This window comes from Atractosteus spatula, chromosome 15, assembly GCF_055471065.1.
Source record: "Atractosteus spatula isolate fAtrSpa1 chromosome 15, fAtrSpa1.hap1, whole genome shotgun sequence".
Classification (NCBI taxonomy): domain Eukaryota; kingdom Metazoa; phylum Chordata; class Actinopteri; order Semionotiformes; family Lepisosteidae; genus Atractosteus; species Atractosteus spatula.
The window spans coordinates 8,056,852-8,071,809 of record NC_142720.1 but is presented as its reverse complement, the minus strand read 5'-3'; the positions used below and the strand labels follow the sequence as shown (position 1 = coordinate 8,071,809).

Below are 14,958 nucleotides of genomic sequence, written 5' to 3'. Positions count from 1 at the left end.
GTTCCACTATCCACTAATGCAGTAAAATAAACACTGTATTATGAGGATGATGTTTAAGTACTCCTCCAGCACAACTGGGCCAGTGTATATTTGTGTATTAAGTACTGTACATTCACTGCTCTTAACACCAGACACAAAAAAAGTACCATCAACCCGTGTGGCACATTTTTTTCAATTCCAATTTGAATTCATGTTTGAAAAAATAACATTCATAAATATAATCATGACCACACATTAAGTATTTATTTTTAATCAAATGATTTATAAATTTAACATCCTATTTTGGAAATACAAAAGTTGACAGTAGTACACTGATTCTCCAAGCTATTTTACAGATTCAGCATCACACTTTAACAGTATATAAACGTGTAATAAAAAGAACAATATGTAATCGTACAAAAAAGGTCTTTGGTGATCCAAATGAAATCCTCACTATTACAATGACTGTCACTGTTACTTTAAGCAGGACTATAGTCTGGTGTTTTCTTGTATATCCCTGTTAGTGGCACCACTAATTGGTCATTGGTTTCTGATAGACACAGGTGGGAATGGCAATGTAGCACTCTCGCAATCCGTTTTTTCCCCCGGTTTCACAAAGGTCCAGGGAGCTGCAGTACATTGTGTGCAGCACACCTGTGTGAGCACAGATCTGAAACTCTAAAATCGGTACAGGGATGGTATCGATTACAAATCCCATTCAACTCGCTAAGAGCAGAAAGCGAATTTAATATTTCCTAAATGGAAAAACTGAGACCAAGCAGCCACTGATCAAGAATGTGGCTGGCGCAAAACCCAGCAGACAAGACAGGTTCCCAAGGGAGGACTATCTCAAACTGCAAGGCCCTTGATAAAGACCAATCAAATGGGAAATCAGCCTCGTTAATAGCTTGTGTGGGGTTTCTGTTGAAATGGCAGTTTTTTCCGATCCTTGATGGCATTCCTCTTCCTCTTCTTACTCAGGAAGCTCTCCAGCTTGCCACTCTTTTTCAGCTCGTTGTATTTTTCTGCCAGCTCCAGCTTACGTATGCCAGCTGTGAAAAGGGAAGTTGAAATTGTGAGAAAAGAAAAACAGGTGTTACCCACATCGGGCATCCCGTGAAGGAACAGCGCTGTGCTTGGCAATAGCAGAGCAGCATCTTTCAGAACTTACACACGCTAATGAAAAGGGCAGCGAACTTCAGTTTTTAATAAGACTGAACACCACCAGGAGCAAAGACAGATCTGAGCCTTCCAAGTAGCATGAGGCTCTATCACATACTTAATTTGCTGAGCAATGGCGACCTACTGTGTGTGTGAAGTTTCGCAAACCACCCTTCACTCCAGTGCTGGTACAAAGGTCATAGCAAGAATTATACATCCAAATTATACATCCATTTCAAATATTGAACCTTTTTCTAACTGATGCAGGGTCACAGAAGAGCCAGAGCCTATCCCAGCAAGCAACCGGCGCAAGGCAGGATATAGCCTGAAAGGGACACACACAAACACAAACAAACACGCACACCCTCACACCAGGGTCAATTTTCCCAGAAGCCTTTAACTAACTTCAGTATGTCTTCGGACAGTGGTGGGAAACTGGAGCACCCAGAGGAAGCCCACATGAACACTGGGAGAACATGCAAACTCCACAAATGTTGCACCTAAGGAACTGAATAGAGCCCCAGCTCTGCGAGGCAGCAATGCTAACCATTGTACCACTGTGCCGCCCATGAGTACCATTAATATAAAAGGAAAAAGTGTCCTCAATGTTTTTTTAAAATATAATAGCATACATTTCTTCAGGAAGAAGGGCCTCTTGCCCTGTTGCACGAGCTCCCTCTGCTTCCGCTTGAATTCCAGTTCCCTCTCTCTCTGAATCTGCTTCCTCTTCTGTGCCTCCTCTTGATTAACCTGCAAAGAATCAACCAAAGTGATTTTCTAAGTCGTCTGTGCTGTGGATCCTATTTTGGATTGTGTGCTGGGACAACCAGACCCTGAGTCTCTCTGTAAAAAAACTAAAAAAAGAAGTTTAAAAAAACTCTTCTGAATACTGTTATTCTACCCTCTCAAAAAGTTAACTAACTCTCCGGAGCTCAGATTTACAACCACAACACAATCTCAGCATCTGGGAACCATTAAAAAGAAAACAGGAGGGAGGATGTAAAAGTGAATGACTGATAAGAAGAACCTACCATTCTCTTTAATAACAGCTGCAGTCTCTCTTTTTTCTTCGGCTCTTTAACTTTCTTCAGCTTTTTCTGGATCAGCTAAAATGCAATTAGAAAGTGTTAAAAAGTAGTCTGTTAACACTGAAAACCTTTACTTACAGAGCTGACATTCTACATGGGTAATACATTCTTCTTACACCATCATACACTCTTAAACACCTTGTGAATTACCTGTAACAAACTGCTACACAATTCCTAGAGGTGAAGACACATCAGAATTACCTTTAAAGAAGAAAATGTATTCCTAGTTGTTCAAATGAGTTTTTTCTGCTTATTGCTATCCCAAGTACTTTTCCACAATGTAAAGAAAGTCATCTATAACACTTTGTCTAATATGGCTGTTCTGAGCATTCAATTTAAAAAGCATTCACTACTATTTTCAAACAAACACATTATAACAATGAGTTCTAATTGCATTTTATGACAATGACAACAGCAAATAAGCCTTAATTTCAAAAGATGATCATACCTCTTTTTCTTTTTTCTTAATGTCTCCGATGAACTTGTGAGTCTTTTCAAATACCTCCGGGTTGTACTCTCCTGACAAATCATCAAAACGAGGATCTCTGAATACCTGGAAAAATAAATCGTAGATACTTGCAATATATATTACAAAACCAGAAAATGCCCCCAAAACACACAGGTTAAAAAAAGAAAAAAATACAGAAGGAGAAATGTTTGATTTTTCATGCATTTTAAGATGATACTCATTAAAAGGACACCAGCAAATAACTTTACAAAGCTGAGGGTGGGAAAGCAGTATTTCCTCTTGGGAAAAGGGAAATCTATTCAGTAACATTTTAAAGGACAGATAACAGTGGCAGTCATTCATACTATGACACAATGACTTCACACACAGCTCAATTCTGAAACTTCCTACGAGGAGCATTTTTTTTTACCGTTTTTTTGACTGGCACCACCCGCCTGAGAAAAGGAACAGGCTGCTTGGCTGATATCTCCATGGGCCTGACAAGAAGGAAAGAAAGAAGAAACTGCAATCTTTCTAAAAATGGATAAAGCAAAGCCGGCTTCGTTATCGGGGAGAATGCTTGGAGGTCCTGCCTTGATTAGGAGCCTTCCGTGATTCCACACAGAAGACAAGGATTTCATAATCGCTCTGCTGCAAATGAACCTCCCAATAATCGCTCTATCCAAAATAAATGAATAAACAGCTCCCCAATGCTCCTCCTTCATGAGAAGCTTTTTGAAAAACCCTACATTCCCACTAATTTCACAACCCTTCCCAGAACAGTAAAAACCAGAAGGAAAAAGATTCTTTTACCTGTTCTTGTTCAGGCGCTTCATTCCTTTCTCCGATGAAGACTTTCTTTTTGACCCGTAAGCCACTTCATTGTAGATTTTAGTTCCAACCTTATTCTGCAGCTGCATTATCTCCTCAAAAGACATTGCGGAAAGTTCTGTACCAAGGAGGAAAAGAAATTTGTTAATTGCCATGTTTCAGCAGAACAACAATACACCACACTCCACATCCAACGCATTCTCTTTTAGCGCTCTATCTGAAATGTCCCCTTTATGCACTTTTAACAGCTGGTTTGACCATCCTTTGGTAACAGTGCACTTCTCCTAAACCTGGGTTTGGCGATAAAGATTAGTTAAGCTCTTCATATGTATGGCCTTGCCAGTTTCACCACCGTGAAAAAAAAAAGATATAGTCCACATTTTTTTATTTTTGACACTGAAATGCAACAGGTAATTTTGTTTTGTTTGTGCAGCTTTAGAAAATCATGTCGAAACTAATAACCACCCTCACTGGCTATGTAGCTTTTAAAGGGAGACCGACTCCTGTGGATTAAAAAGCAGAGCAGGAGAATCCAATATAAGGACCTTAACTGATCACAAACTCATGTGAGGATTACTGGGAATGCCTAAAATATATTTAAATGTATTTATTGCCATTCTGATAACGACACACATTTCACCTGGAATGTTTCATTTTTGCTTATTAAAACATTGCTAAAGACGTTCGTATAGTTTTATGTGAGAGCTAGGATTTGCATGTTCTTTTCTTTTGCTCACGAAGCATTTAGTAATCAAAACCGCTCTTGCAATTCTCAAGGACTACAGCTGCCCTGTTGTCTGGGTTATTGCATTAAGAAGGAAAATGCATCAAGACCAGCACTTTTTTTTTCTCTGGCCTTGGGATGAGATTAGGTTTAAAGTTCCATTTTAGTGATAATGCTGCCAAGCAAGACTAAACCGCTGCTATTGTTTTGACAAGTGAGACACTAACACCTTTCCTAATCTCCCTGCAGACAGGTTTTCTTCCACTACAATGGTAAACATACTGAACAACACAAAAAAACTGACTGCCAAGACATTTCTACCAGCTGACTTTAATCTTTAATTAAAAAAAATCACCCTAATAGAGTTTCGTATGCCTTCTCACTACAATTCAGAAGTTACCTTCAATCGCATGGATACTGGAATATCAACAACACACTTGCCTGCCTGCGTGCAATTTTACAGATATGTTAATACATTTAGCTTAAAAAGATAACCCCTGGTGAGAATCATGGAAAGACCAAAAGAAATTCTGCTGCCAAAGCTATTTAATAGCCATTTTTAGAAATGTTTTATATAATATAAAAAATTATAATTATATAATTTGTATAATTAACAGGTAATTCAACCAATTCATAATAACGACCTGGATACCCGTTTATACAGCAGGGCCTTAACTGGAGCAGAGACTGAAGTACTTGGCTCAAGAGTACAGCTTCCCACTTGGGATTCGAACCCAGGACCCTCCGGTCCCAATCCACCACTCCAAGCTGCTGCCAAATACTATACCTCTCTGGATTTCTTCTCTAGTTTCCATTTTCCCACCAGTGTTTTTTAATTTTCCCAGGCCAGGCTGCTGATCCCCCGAGTCTCCATCTTCAGAATCGCAGTCGGACTCCTCGGACCCGTCGCTGGCGTCGCTCTCCCCGGTGTCTTCGCCTCCCTCGCCGCCGCACCTCGAGTCCTCCTCTGCCCCGGAGTCTTCCCCCTCTCTTGCCTCGCTGGAGTCCGGGGCTCCCGGGGGTCGCGGCGCCGCGAAGCGCTTTCTGATCAGAGAGAAGTTTCTCTCCAGCTCCTCCTGATCCGAGTCCTCGCTGTCGGAGTCCCCGGCTTTCTGCTCCAGACCCGGGCGCACCGGCGCTGCCTCCCGGCCTTTTCCTTTCCGAATCCCCCCCTTGGCCTTCGATGCCATCGTGAGCTGAAAGGAGAAAAAAAAACTAATCTGGACACCGAGCAACTGCTTTACGTCAATTTACTGTGCTTTCACTCTCTTGCAGTCCTTAGCAGAAAATAGCACATGCATGTAGCTCGTACACAATGCAAAATTAAAAATTACAACGTTCTGCGCAAAACAAATGCAGTAACAGCAACCTAATAATATGCATTTTAACAGGACTTTTTGTCAGATTCCCCACAATACGCAAATAATAACTACAGCAGTGTACTGTATGACTGTACTATATGTTCCGTATATACTGTATACTGTATATGTAAGACTTCGTTTACTTTTCCAAACTTAACAGAGGCTGTCACTACCGGGAGGTACAGTAGTCATTTCTCAGTAATTTCTAACACCGATAAAGGTCTAGTGCAATCTACTATATCTACAATCTACACTATAAACACTATAATAATAAAGACACTGTAATGCTTTTCTGTACTATTCTGCATTCTTCACTGTAAAACTGGAGTGAAATATTTCCGAGAATATCCGGAAAATATTGAGAGAGAAACCGGTGAACTATAAATAACATTGCGCAAAACAAGAAAGGGAACAAATGTGTGCCTTCTGATTTAAAATCTTTTATTATTACTACATCCGCAGGGAACCGCAGAGTTAATGTTGTGTTAAGCTGAGGCTCATGCGCTGCTCTCCGCGATGGCAAACTCACTCCAGTCCCCGGCTCGACTGAGGCCTTTTGTTTACACACACACATCCAACATGAGCTCAACATCACCGAGTTCCTCGCGAAGCGGATTAACACTTCGTAACAGAAACACCGCGTTTTCCTTCTGTTCACCAAAGACACAACATTTAAAGACAGATGCTTACTTTAATAAACACGCCGGACAACCTCAGAAACTCATCCCTCGCTGTGCACGTGGATGTCCCACTTCAATCCACTTCTATCACCGACGTGCTGAGACAGAGGCGGTAATACAGAGGCCTGGCTGCAGGGGGCGCTGTTGTTTATAAGAATGTGCAGTAGTTTGGTGCTGTCTAGTGCTGAAAGTGAGCAAGTAGGGAAGCTAATTCTGTAGAACAAGGGACCTGCCAATTAGTGCTTGCGTAAGACAGTCTAAAAACTATTTGAATCATAATGTAATTTATTGTATCATTATATGAAACAGAAGTGAGCTGCAGGGTGGCACAGTGGTTAGCAGTGCTGCCTCACAACCCTGAGGCCTTTGGTTCAATTCCAGACCTGGGGTGCTGTCTGTGAGGAGTTTGTAGGTTCTCCCCCTGTTCGTGTGGGTTTCTGCTGGGGGCTCCAGTTTCCTCTTTCAGTCTGAAAATATACCAGTAGGTTAATTGGTTTCTGTGAAGTTTGGCCCTGGTGTGAGTATGTGCCCTGCAATGGGCTGGTGCCCTGTCCAGGGTGTATCCTTGCTTCTGATTCTGATAGATTCTGGCTCCCCCATGACCCTGAATTGGAACATTTATAACTGTTTGCAATACCACAGTATGTAAAATCTGGCTTGTCTATATGTTGTCAGTCATGGCAGACACTTGTAAGCATGGGCAAATCAAACAACAAATGTTGAACAAATATTTGACTGAGCTTAAAATCCACCTCCATTCAAAACTAGTGCATTCAGTCAGTTTAGATCTTTCACTTTATTTGCAATACAAAAATACAAAATAAAATCCTAAAATATTTTTTTCAGATTTACACATATGTTACATTTAGGCACAAATTAAATGTACTTTTTAGCTACAAGAAAGGATAACTTCATTAATATTGCCAGAGGAGCAAGACTAATTTGTCAATGGCAAAACAGCATGAGTTTAAATAATCACATCTCAGTACCATGTTGCACAACACTTTTAATATGCTTTGTAATACAGCTGGTGTTTTTCTAACACAAATTCTTTTTAAAAGGCACACGTCTCCAAGTATGTTCACAATACTTAACTCTGAACATTAAGTTCTGTACTAATTCAGAAGCACTGGGCTCACATTTGTAGAAGCTTACCAGCCAATCAGACTGGTATAATACACAATGTTCTATAAGAAGCTCCTGTACTGATTTTAATATGCCACACAGAGGTACATACAGAGGTAGTTCAGTTTTAGTCAAGGTAATAATGTTTTTTTTTGTTTTTACTTGTTGTTTTTAATGAAGCCCTTCAACTTCTCATTCCGTAGTGAATATTCATTCACTTGAGGCCAGAAACATCACATCTACAAGTCTGGAAGGGTAAGAACCAGTACTGTTAAGTTTCCTTAACAGATGATTTTGCATTCTTGTTTCAAATTGGTGATTGACTGTTTAATACTACAGATGGGCTTTTCTTTTCTCACTGCCTTTATCATTTCCTCAAATCTGCACATGTAATTAAGTGCTCAGGAGTAGTTATGCATACAGCAATATAGCAAGACTCTCAGTAACTGGTGTTGTGTACAATGAGATTTGTGGTTTGTGGTTTTGCAAATTATTGTTTTAACATAGTACCATATGTTTGTAGAGCACTATCAGCAATACTAGTGCAGCACAGTGAAAAATCAACAATCTAAAAAATAATACTTAATGCTCATACAAATTTGGCTACGCCTACTGGTTTGGTCCATCAAATATACATTTTAACAATCTTTAAATTAAATGACGTTCCATTTTTGGAAACTGTCATTGTTTTTCTGAAGTAACAATTGCTTTTTGAGGCACTGGTCCCCTCTGTTGATACAGTCTTTTGGACACAAGACAAAGAAAGTCCCCATAACAAATGCCTTCAAGTTCTTTGTTGAATCCAGTGAAGAAGCTTCAGGTTGTCATGACAATATGCCATACAAGGTGAAGTACAGTAAGTCACAGACTTATTTCAGTACATGGATTCTTCAACAAGCCCATCTGAAATGAATCAAGAGAAAAGAAAGAACAACATGAATACTGGGCTATGGCAGACAGCAATACAAGTTTGGAAGAATAAGCTTTTAAGTAACCATACTGTAAGTAACATCATTTGCAATGTGGTTACAGTTAAGTTAAAAAAAAAACTCCAGAAAGTTTCTGTTTATTTTTGATTGTGGAATTTTAACCACATCTGGAAAACAGTGATCTGAAAACAGCCTTGCTTCAGAGCTTCTGGGTGTTTACTCCCACCACAACACACTGCCGTTGGGCAAGAGAAAACCCATAAAGAGGTTATTTCTGTTTAAATTCTGCAAGGATTATTACCATTCGTGTGAGATTTTTAAACGCGCTTAAGGATATTTTACGTGATTCAGATTATCCCTTGAAAATGGCGAGAGAACAAAACAAAGTATGTTGATCTGGAGATAAGTGCATGGTTACAGCTAGTGCTTTTAATGGTGGTGTGCTTATGCTGTCGTATGAATTTAAATTTACCTTGCTGTAGGCTATTGTGCAGATATTCATTGAGTTGATACAACTCATTGGCATATCCGTTACAAGAAGACCTCTGGATGCAGGTGTCTAGCGCTGGATGAACTGTGGAGAGATGGTCCAGGGGCAGGTTGTCTTCAAGTGCAACATGCGGAAAAGATGATGGCTCCGTGGAATTACTGTCCAGGAGGTCCTGACTCCCCTCCAGTGCGCAGGCAGAGTCTGAACAAGAGGGCTGAGATTCAGCACGTCTGTCAGAGGTAGGGCTGCAGTGAGGAAGGCAGTCTTTTGCCTGAACCACGTCCAGCTCCTTTAAGATGCCATAGATGACCTCTTCGCTCAAGACGGCCTCTGACTCAGAATGGCGCAGAGCGCTCAGAACGTGGTCCGCGCACTGGCGCGTATCAAAGCTGCTGGCAAGCGAAGAGATTTGCCTGGCCAGGATGCTGATTTCGGCCTGTTCCTTCTCGCTGTAATGAAAGCTGCTCTCCGAGGTGGGTGAAGCGTCGGGAGTCGGCAAGCTTGTGGGAGGGCCGGCGCTACTGACAGAGCCATGAGGCACAAGGTAAGAGGGCACTCCAGCTGGGAGGCTTTCAGGAATGCCGAAGTCGTCCGGGTGAAAACTGCAGTCTGACACACCTCCGCAGACATCTGCGAGCTGCAGGCAATCGGGCACCAGGTGCACATCGCTGGAGCAGCTCGAGAGATCGTGGGGAGGGGAACCCGGAAGCTGTGGCGACAACGCCGATGCCACGCCAAAGCTGTTGATGCCGATGGCAGCGTCCGCAATGCCTGGGAGAGCCCCTGCTGCCGCGTGGTGGCTGGGCAGTGCAGAAAGGACACTGTAGGGCAGGGACTCTGCTGTGGGTGACTGCAGGCTCTCTGGGAAGCTGTAGCTTTCCAAGAGGAAGTCAGAAATGGTAAAGGCTGAGGAGCTAGCTTCCTCTTGAAGGATAGGAGAGCCTTGGAAATCTGGGCTGTAAGGAGGGGTGGAAGGTAATTCAGGGCAGTCACTCAACACAGGTGGAGGGCTGCCTCCACTAGGCTGGTTATTTAAAGTAGAATAATACAGGGAAATGCTGGGGTCTGAAATCCTGCTTGTTTTGATCCTTGGCTCTTCGGTCGGGTTGCCTTCGTTCATCTGTCTCTTCAGGTTCTTCGCCGTGCTGTCAGTGAAGCTCTGACTGGTGTCTGATGCTACAGGGCTGATCTGATAGTGATTTGAGGATCTGTGGCTGGAGGTTCTTGATCTGCAGTTGACATGAGCGTGGATTTGTTCACTAAGGAAAGTGGCTTCTGTTTCACTGTAAATGATATAAAGTACATGTATATTAATTCTTTTTTAGGGATGAAATAATCCAATGGTAATGTACCTAAGAATAGAGAATGTGCCATCTGTAGTGCTCAAGTTTTGCTGGTGTGGGATTCTAGTGGCATCTGCTGGTTCATGTTGGAGGTGCACCAAAACAAAAACTTGCACATTAGCAGCATAAGCACATAGTGCAACATGAACATTTGTGTAGTACATTTTTAAATTTATGGCATAAATATCTGTAAGAAAGCACCTCTCTGTTTTTTGCTATGCCTCTGAAAAATGGGTAAATACTTCAAAAAAATCTCAGCAATCAACTGAATTACATGATTTGTGGTACCTGATAATGTAGTTAGTGCAAGACACTGACTGACTCCGAGAATCCTTGACAGCCACAATATAGAAGCAGGTCCAAGAGAGATTCTTGCATTGCATTCTCAGAACCATTTCCACAGGCGTGTCATCATCTGCCTTCACTGTAAACCATGGAGAGGAAGAGAGTTAACAAATATCTGCTGCTTTAGAATAAATGTGTCAGAGAGTCAGGAAAGAGTGGAAAGTTCTGTTTGTTTAGAACAATTTTGTTTATTTTCGTTTTCATTCTTGCCCTTAAAATTGGAAGAACTTTCTAAGTAAATAATAGATTTTTAGGAATTAATAGGATCTACTTTACATGTAAAAACAAATCCAGTTTTTCACAATAATCCAGAAATAATGCTCATACTGTAAGTAAAGACTTACACAAAATCTTGTGCTGAGCTGCTGCAAAGGCAAGATCATCAGGATGGAGCAGATTGTACCACGGTCGACTGATCATTTCCTTGTTCGAATACCCCAGATGGAGCACCACACTAGCAAGAAAGTAAGAGTTGAAAATCATGCTCCCACCTTGGCTTAACAGAAGAGTAAAGCATCTTAAAATCACTGAAGAAAATTGAATCATAGAAACCATCAGAGAGGCTGCACATTGTTCTTAGAACAATGAAGAACAGCAATGATTTTTTTATTGTCAACATAATGGCAGATTTAAAAAACTTTGCTGCCTCTTCCTTTTTGCTGCCTCCAAAAACTTTTCAAGAAACAAAGTCGATTTTCAGCACCAGTGTCAGTGTGCTGTGAGTGTGCTTCTTTCCTTCACACCGATATACTGACAGCCACACTCGGCAGATTTTGCTGTTATGAATGACAAAGGTGCTACTCTAAAATGCCAATTTTTGTTTCCTTCTTCAGAATCCCGGGATGGCTGTTATGTCTTTCGGCTCTCACCTGTCAGGGACCTCAGTGAACGCCATGTCGAGCCGGTGGAGGGACTGGAAATGTGGCACAAAGCAGCAGGCATCTGTGTCCTGCAGCCAGTTGACAACCGGGGAGCAGAGGGCAATGAAAACCGGGCTCGAGCCAGGGGAGGCGCCCAGCTGAAACCTCCCCCGGACCAGCACGGGGCAGCTGCCCCCATGTCGGAGGCGAAACGCCCTGGAGGTGTGCATCCGACAAACGAATGCAGTTTCTGGGAGCAGAAGGGGAAAACACACAGAGGGAATGAGACAACCTGCCAACACGAGCTGGCTTTCTGTAGTGTAATGAGAGCATGAGTGAGTGATAAAAATCAAGGTGGCCTACTGCCCTACTGCCCTAGGCTCTCAGGTCGTCACATGCGAAAGGAACCACAAAGGCGGTAGCAAATGCTTCACAAGTGAACACACCGAGTCATGAGAGTGGACTCTCAGATAAGAAGACATTGTCTAAGAGCAGCAGAACAAAGCCCAGTAGAGAAAGATTTTCTCTTTAATGTTTATTTAGGAAACATTAATTACCATTAACTATTAATCTATCACGAATATTATTGAAGTGAATCAGTATTCATTATGTTAATTAATTATTATTGGAATAATAATTATAAAGGGCATTTTTTTCATATTCTGAGTGCATCACATTTAAAGCCGTGAAACATGAACTGAATGTTTTTAATGAAAGCAGAGTCTGATTTTCTGTACACTGAACTACAACCAATGTGACACCCCCTCTCTCAGCCTGTAGAAATGCTCTCACCTGTTTCTGACAATGAGCCTGTCTGCAGGTGACTTTTTGCCGTCTCTACATCTGCATTTTCGACTATGTCATAGAAACTGTCTCCTTGAAGTAAATCCACCTAAATAACAAAAAAAAAAAATATTTTTTTGTATTTTCTGACTGTTAATGCGCAGAATGCCTTCCCTCAAGATTAAGGCCTCTTTTATGAAAGGTTTTTAAATCAAAGGCGAACATGTACTGTAGCTACCGGCTCTCAAGCAACTTTAAATAATACAATCATTTCTATTTCTATTAGTTATTTTACTCTTTATTTCACCTAAAACAAAAAAAAAACCTAATAATGAAATACAATGTTGTGACCTGTAAGCTGTAACTGAATGTTAAATAAAACAACAGCATTAATTTCACACATTCTGAATGCTTGGCCAAACGCAGGGCCTGCTGATGCTGGTTACTAAAGTATGTTTTTCACAGTAAATAAGTAAATAAAAGATAATTGAACTAATGCTTTTCCAACACAATTGCCAAAATATATTTTAAAAAATCTAACCGAACATTAAAATCCAAGGGTAACTATTTCTGAAAACAATGTGTAATGTATATAAAATATATATATATCAATATATTGTTCAGAGATCCACACTCTGACTCGGAAAAGAGTCATGCTCAAATGTTAAATTATTTTAAATAAATGTAACTAAATCAAAGCAATGCATCTTAAGAACGGGCTGATGAAGTTCTGTTACCAACATCCAAGAGAATCAAGCCTCTTAAAGTCTTATGGCAGCAGAGAATAACTTACCATCGAGAAACCTAGGAACTTGCTGACATTCTCCGAGATGTAAATCAGTTTTCCCTCACTCGTTGTGGCCACTATAAACCCAGGCAAAGCTTGCAGAAAATCCTCGTATGGGAAAAGGGAGCTCTCCCCAGTTTCACTGTGGAGCTCTGGCATGGATGAAGAAGAAAAAGAATTAGCTTGTGCTCAATTTTAAGTTCAGACATTGCCAGCAGCCTTTGAACTGAAAACAGTGGATAATTGGGTTGCGTTACCTTGGAAGAACACCGATTTCCTTATGTAGGTGCAGATGGCGGACATGGTGTGCAGGTATGACAGGCGATCCTTCTCCTTTTGGGAAATGGGCAGGAGGGCCCGCATATTCCTGATCTCTGCGTTAATGTGGTCTCTCCGGGCCTTGGAGGCTCCCTTAGTGGACCTGTAGAGCACCATGACTGAGAAGTCAGCACACACAGCATGTAGGAGGGTGAGAACTTATTGCTCGGTCTAGTCAGTCTAGCTCAAGGGAGAACAGCCCGAACAAGTTCCTGCGGTGCATCCCCAGTCCCCTTTCAATCACCCCGTCTGTTTTATCTTGCCGGTACCTTTTTTGTTAAAAAAAAGTAGCAAACCACTTATCTTCAAAAGCTTACTTCTGCTGGGTTTTTTTTTAGACTGTAGTGAATCGCCTGCAGATCCCCCCCTATTTTTATGCAACGCTTTTCTCAGCGAAAGCTAGGAGAACGTGTTTCCATGGAAATTATTCATCTAGGAGTGGGGAGGGGAGCAAAAAAAAAAGAAAAGAAAAATGAAAACTGAAGTACTATACCCAGCTGCACAAGTTAATTGTCTGGCCTTTTGAGGGAACCACTACACTTTATAGGCAGTGCACCGAGTGGGTGTCAGAGAAGAGGCAGGACTTATTGTCCGCCTTGATGCCATATAAAGAGGATGCCCTCCAAGCTGGGTATCAGGCGTCACTGGGCAGAGAATGACGCTTTTTTTCTGGGGTCTCTCTCTCTCTCTGCCCAATTAAGTCCAGGAGATGAGAGCTCTGAATCACAGCATCTCTGTATTTTTAAGTTGCGGCTTTAACAGCAGTTAGTTTCCCCCATCTCTCTCATTTTCAACATTGATTACAGCTATTCAAAATGTCAGCGTGGATAACAGCATGAGAGTGCTATTTAGTCACTGAGGGAGAAGCAATCTGTGAATCATCACCAGCAGTAATCAACGTGCCTGGCTTTGCTGCTGCTGCTGCTCCAGAGTGTGTGAGTTTAACTCGTAGCAGCTTATTATACAAGTTGCTTTTCTGTTGTACTTAAAATGCATTTGCCCCATGAATCAAAGGTATCCTACTACAATCCTAACCCGTACGATTGTGTGTGGGAAGCAGTTTTAAAATGCATTGTAGATACAGTTATATAGAACTAATTACGAAATGAAAGTATTGATTTTGGTCCATCCCTTCATGTTACGAAAAGCGCCTTTTTTTTCGCAAACACACGCTGCTCCTACTTTCTGAATGAAAGCAACACAATAACCCCCTCTAGAGGGAGCGCATCGGCGCAGAAATGGCAAGCCAAGCAGTAAAGGAGCTACTGACCTGAACCGCTTGAAGCGAAGCCCCGATGTGATGCTTGCATCCGCGTTAGAGCAGGGCGAGCTGCAGGAGAGAATCCCGGGTCTAGCACCGAGAGCCTTTTTACAGTACTCGCAGGAAACCGTCATGATTTCCCCTCTTGTGTGACACTAAAACATGGAATCAAAAGTCAGATCCAGGTGTTTACCCTGACCAAAGAGTTGTGCACTCACGTTGTACATTTAGGACAAGTTTTTTTTTAACAAAATCTTAGCGAATGAAGTTCCAAAAAGCTGAAAGAAAACAGCTCAGTGATGATTAAAGAGTAAAAATCTCGACAAAACGAGCATTACAAAATGCCAGAAATATAATATTAGCAAAAAAACAGAAAAATGCATGGTTTACAATATGCTGGGCAAATGCATTTTCTCTTGTTTTAAAGATCAACACAAAAGGGCAG

General features: G+C 41.5%; 2 protein-coding genes across 2 annotated transcripts; both read right to left on the bottom strand.

Moving 5' to 3' along the window:
- Nucleotides 1-224: 224 nt before the first annotated feature.
- Nucleotides 225-6,389, bottom strand: rrp36 (ribosomal RNA processing 36). The gene is made up of 8 exons (XM_088933635.1): nt 6,283-6,389; nt 5,019-5,427; nt 3,490-3,625; nt 3,107-3,173; nt 2,677-2,781; nt 2,172-2,246; nt 1,773-1,890; nt 225-1,031 (listed from the first exon to the last, which is right to left on the bottom strand). Exons 2-8 carry the CDS (start codon nt 5,419-5,421, stop codon nt 880-882), a joined length of 1,056 nt encoding a protein of 351 aa, XP_088789761.1. The 5' UTR covers nt 5,422-5,427; nt 6,283-6,389; the 3' UTR covers nt 225-879.
- Nucleotides 6,390-7,053: 664 nt separating this feature from the next.
- On the bottom strand, nt 7,054-14,647 carry npas4l (neuronal PAS domain protein 4 like). Its single transcript, XM_088934048.1, has 9 exons — nt 14,523-14,647; nt 13,192-13,355; nt 12,941-13,086; nt 12,157-12,256; nt 11,374-11,614; nt 10,849-10,958; nt 10,448-10,583; nt 8,799-10,099; nt 7,054-8,300 (listed from the first exon to the last, which is right to left on the bottom strand). Exons 1-9 carry the CDS (start codon nt 14,645-14,647, stop codon nt 8,272-8,274), a joined length of 2,352 nt encoding a protein of 783 aa, XP_088790174.1. The 3' UTR covers nt 7,054-8,271.
- Nucleotides 14,648-14,958: the final 311 nt, after the last annotated feature.

What these genes read in the sequence shown, in the direction of transcription:
- npas4l (XM_088934048.1), bottom strand. Translation starts at nt 14,647, where the DNA reads ATGACGGTTTCCTGCGAGTACTGTAAAAAGGCTCTCGGTGCTAGACCC. An exon ending in CTTCGCTTCAAGCGGTTCAG is followed by an intron (nt 13,356 to 14,522) that starts GTCAGTAGCTCC and finishes GGTGCTCTACAG; the next exon opens with GTCCACTAAGGGAGCCTCCA. An exon ending in AGGCTCATTGTCAGAAACAG is followed by an intron (nt 11,615 to 12,156) that starts GTGAGAGCATTT and finishes TTCTGCTCCCAG; the next exon opens with AAACTGCATTCGTTTGTCGG.
- rrp36 (XM_088933635.1), bottom strand. Translation starts at nt 5,421, where the DNA reads ATGGCATCGAAGGCCAAGGGGGGGATTCGGAAAGGAAAAGGCCGGGAG. An exon ending in AAGCGCCTGAACAAGAACAG is followed by an intron (nt 3,174 to 3,489) that starts GTAAAAGAATCT and finishes CCTTCTTGTCAG; the next exon opens with GCCCATGGAGATATCAGCCA. An exon ending in AGCTGTTATTAAAGAGAATG is followed by an intron (nt 1,891 to 2,171) that starts GTAGGTTCTTCT and finishes GATTCTTTGCAG; the next exon opens with GTTAATCAAGAGGAGGCACA.